The 4,445-nt window shown below is 37.0% G+C and overlaps 1 protein-coding gene across 1 annotated transcript; it reads right to left on the minus strand.

The window, feature by feature from the left end:
* Positions 1 to 700: 700 nt before the first annotated feature.
* Positions 701 to 4,445, minus strand: LOC109819162 (ATPase, F1 complex, delta/epsilon subunit). Its single transcript, XM_020384789.3, has 2 exons — positions 4,048 to 4,445; positions 701 to 1,268 (listed from the first exon to the last, which is right to left on the minus strand). The coding sequence occupies exons 1-2, from the start codon at positions 4,297 to 4,299 to the stop codon at positions 924 to 926; spliced, it is 597 nt and encodes a 198-aa protein (XP_020240378.1). The 5' UTR covers positions 4,300 to 4,445; the 3' UTR covers positions 701 to 923.

The raw sequence follows: 4,445 nt of genomic DNA on the forward strand, positions 1-4,445 counted from the left end.
ACATAAATAATTAAATGAGAATGAAAATTTTACAAAATCAACTTTATTTTATTTCACAAAAAGTAACAAATCAGAAAAACTTAGTAATAAAGGTATACGTAAAAAAAGAAAATACTATATTTAAAATGACAAATATTTTGGAACAAAATTTTTCTTCTGACAATTATTTTAAGAGTATTTATAAAAAAAAGTTTTTAGCGCCCCACACAAAATGATCAGGAACAATGATGACACAATTTGCACTCCCAAGCCAATTTTGAAGAGTTGGTCAAGGGTGTTAAAAGCGCATAAGCTTCACAATATGAAATTTTCACATCAAGATTCGTTCATGAATTAGTAGAATCCAAAACATTCTTTGCACCAATGAAATAACCCAAAGACTTGAGACGTTTAGATATTTTCACTGCAATACTTATTACTCCCTTTTACATCTAATAACACCAAAGTCTAGGAAATGGGCTTGGTAACGATATCAAAAGTTTTACCCTCATACGAGTATTATCACCTAATATATACACAAAAAAGAAATTGAATTGCATTTTATATTAATCCATAACATTCGCTATGCTCATTGAAATTTCATGCATTTGTAGCAGCTCAATGAAGCATGCAAGTATTCTAGACGAGCAAATGAGTCAAGTTACAAACTAACCAGTAAAAGCGCGGCTTATGGAGTTGATTCATAATATTGCCTATAATATAATCCAAAACAAAAATGAAGCTTTGGTTTCTAATTTCAAGGTCTTGCCCAACATCCTTGAGCTAAGATGGAAGCTGTTGAAATATTATTTTATCAAGTCACTTTCAACACAGGAATTCATGATGAAAATGTTCTTTAGCAACTTTGATTACACCGAGACAAATCAATGCCACACAGTGGGGGGAAATAAACAAATACAAAAGGAAAGAGTCAACTACAGTACTCAGCCTGAAAGAGCAGAGTTGAGAGCGCTATGGACATCGATCCCAATCTGAGCTTCAGCTTTCTCCAAATCAGTTGTGGCTGAGTTCAGCTTCTGGGTGAAATCTTGAAGACCCTTCTGCACAAGATTTGCATCAATTCGATCTACTGGCACAGCCTCAACAGCTACTATATCAGCGACCGAGTTTGCATGGATGAATGCAAAGCCACTGCTGACAAAGTACTTGGTCACATCGCTCCCTTCATGTACAGATAGGACACCAGGTTTCAACTCTGCAATTGTTGCTACGTGTCCTGGGAGAACACCCATCTGACCAGTTGTTGCTGGTACAATGACCATATCAACCTGTTGCATGAATACTATGTCATTTTTTCAAGGAAGATGAATTAAGGGACTCCTTACTAATATCAAAACTCGGGTAGGATAAACCAGTGAGGGTGGGGATGTTGCGGCACAAGAAAATAAAACCGATAATCAAATGCATCAAATGTAGATAACTACAATGCAACAAATTTGAGAAGTTTTCATTTCTAATAGCTATAATTTATTTCTGGTATGGTGGTAGTAATATATTTGAAAATTTATAAAATATCCAGTCCAATTGATGTGCACCTGGTTTAATACTAAAATAATTTGTATGTGCATAACGGTTCTCAACCAAATGCAACAGAGGTTTCTACTCCACAAAATTAATCTCCTTTAAGATGACAGTTACAACATTAAGAAATTGGGACTGGAATATTAATTCACCCACAATCAGAGATACCAGCAAATCACATGCACTTAGTGGAGAGTGAAAAATTACAGTTAGTTACCATTGATTTTGATTTCTCTGTTCATTCGATCCTTTCTACTTGGTGAACAACCAATGCTACTGCAAGCACACTTTTGCAGTCACCTAAATGCAAATACATGTACCACAAACTACTAACACTATCTCATACTGCAGTTCAAACCACTGAATTTAACAGCAAGGTGCCTGTCTTAAGTTTTAAAGAGGCAGGCTTCCTTTCCACTTTTATTAGATGAGTCATACTCAGTTTAATTGGACACCTCACATTCACTTGCACAGCTGACAATGACATTCTTAATTGCATCTGTTTGATATATAAACCTCAACATCTCAATCAAAAGACAAAATAACTTCTCTTGAGAAATAATGAAGTGCTTTGGTATTGGTACAGGACTGCTACCATTGATCACATACGCATGGATTAAAAGATGCAATAGTTTAAGAAAGAACTTCATGCTAACTCGCCGGAATGTTACAAGCACAAATTTGAAATCTATGGTACCAAGAAACGGCATCAAACACCAACTTGAATATAGAGATGCTCCTGAATGTTACCATGGTTTACTATTTTTATGATACTATCACTTTACAAATTTCACTCTATAAAGAGCAAATAGTCAATGCATTATGTCTTTGCACTACAGTCATTAAAAAAATTGCTAAAGATTTTTAAAAAATAAAAATTTGGTAAAAATATTTTCTTTTGGGGTTGAAGCAATGCTGAAGACACAATCAAAGAAACATTAAAACATGCCTCTTGCTAATAACACTGCAGATGGTTTGGAAAATATATTACGACAAAGTAGATTAAAATGCATCTTCCAGTATCTTATTTTGTATCACAGGTTGTAGAATACGTTGTTACGTTAGTTCCCAGTTTCAAACAGGATGATGAGAAAACAGCTAGATCATGTGGTTCTAGTTCTAGGTTAGTAACAATTCCCTACTTAAGAAAAAAGAGAATGTAACACAGAAAACCACATAATCCAACAGCATTATCTGATCCAAGAATTCCTAAAATCTGGAAAAAATACCATTGTTATATAAGAATCTCTTATACGTGAAATTCTAGATTATATTCTTCTAATGGCCAGTAGGACTGCACGGGAACCAGATCCACATATACAAAATATTTGCAACGTAAACAACCAATACCACTTATTGTGCTTGTGAAAGTCATGAAAAATAAAAAACAAATACCTACTTTTGTTCACAAAATATAATTTTATGCACCAACCAAAGCCATGAAACACTAGAGAAGTATCACAAATTCAATTTCAATCCACAATCAATTGAAACATGTTAACAAATCATAAGGCAACAAAATCTGAACAAAGTAATGGAAGTATAATAAACAGGAAGAAAATGTGTCCCAAAGAACATGCCAAAATCACACAAAAAAAAGGAGCACAGGGTCCCAAATGAGCATCAGGCAGCACTCTCACAAGCAAGCTGGTGAATAGGATCCTAAACTCCTTTTTATTTCAATTACAAAAATAAATCGTATAGCAATCGTTTGCATTATTTTCCGATTTCCGCTTCAAAACATAAAATAACAACACCCTCAATTTAACAACATCACAGACACACATAAAAACAAGGTCTTAAATAGTATTCGCGGTAACAACGCAATCAGCAGTCGCACAGACCCACAAAACCCTCATGTTACTACCAAAACCAAGGTCCCAGACCACTTTTAAAACCTTGCATAAAATCTTAACAGTTGATACTCAACGCAATTTCCAAATTCCAAGGACCTCAAGCAAACATAAATAAATAAATAAATAAATAAAAAACACGAGATAACCCATTCATTTCCATCAAATAACCCAAACACCACACAAAGTGGAAAATAGGATCCGATTCAAAATTAGAAGCAAGCATAACTCATTAAAAAAAAAACAATTACCAACATACAAGCCAATAACCAAGATCCTAATTTCAGCAATTTATTTCAATTTCAATCACCACAAAACTAAATCGCACATTTTATATTTGTATTACTTTTCCATTTCCCCTTCAAAATATATATATAAAAAAATCTCTAACAGTACCCTCATTTTAACAATATCACAGACAAACAAAATCAAAATTTAAAATCCGGTTTCAGCTCCGTCTCAAAATTTCCGACAAATGCAGCCACGATTACAAAAAACAGAAGAAAAAAAACACCGCACAAAAACCTAAACAATGGAAACCCTACGCAGTTTCCGAACTCCGAGGATCTAAAAAAAATCACGAACAACTTATTTATGAGCACAAAAGAACCGAAACTCGCACGAGGCAGATCGGCACGTGCGAGAGAGAAAGCGAAAAACGAAAAAAGGTGACCTCTTTAGCGGCCAATTGGGAAGCGTAGGGGAGGACGAAGTTGACGGTGAGTTTGGAGGGGAGAGCGGAGGGAGTGGGTGGTCGGGGCTTCATGAAGGCGGACGGGGTCTTGGGCGGCTCCAGGTTGGGGCTCGCCTTCTTCCAGGCCTCCACGAACCTCGATTCCGCCTCCGCGGGGGCGGCCGCCACGTCGGTCGAGAAGCGGCGGCGGGAGGCGCCGGAGAGGAGGGACGCGGCTGCACGGCGGAGCATCGCGAGATTGGGGACGGATCGCTCGGTCTCGCTAGGTCGGAGAGAGAGAGAGAGAGAGAGAGAGAGGGAATGGGAGTGCGTTTGTGAGTGTGTGGGTGGTGAGAGAGAGAGCGAAGGGCGAAACTTGAAGGGAGGGATGGGTTGGT

The sequence above is a fragment of the Cajanus cajan genome, chromosome 3 (assembly GCF_000230855.2).
Source record: "Cajanus cajan strain Asha chromosome 3, NIPB_CcT2T_4, whole genome shotgun sequence".
In the NCBI taxonomy this organism is placed as follows: domain Eukaryota; kingdom Viridiplantae; phylum Streptophyta; class Magnoliopsida; order Fabales; family Fabaceae; genus Cajanus; species Cajanus cajan.

Coding starts and splice junctions, on each gene's coding strand:
- LOC109819162 (XM_020384789.3), bottom strand. CDS start 4,299: ATGCTCCGCCGTGCAGCCGCGTCCCTCCTCTCCGGCGCCTCCCGCCGC. Junction 1,269..4,047: donor CCCAATTGGCCGCTAAAGAG/GTCACCTTTTTT, acceptor TTCATGCAACAG/GTTGATATGGTCATTGTACC.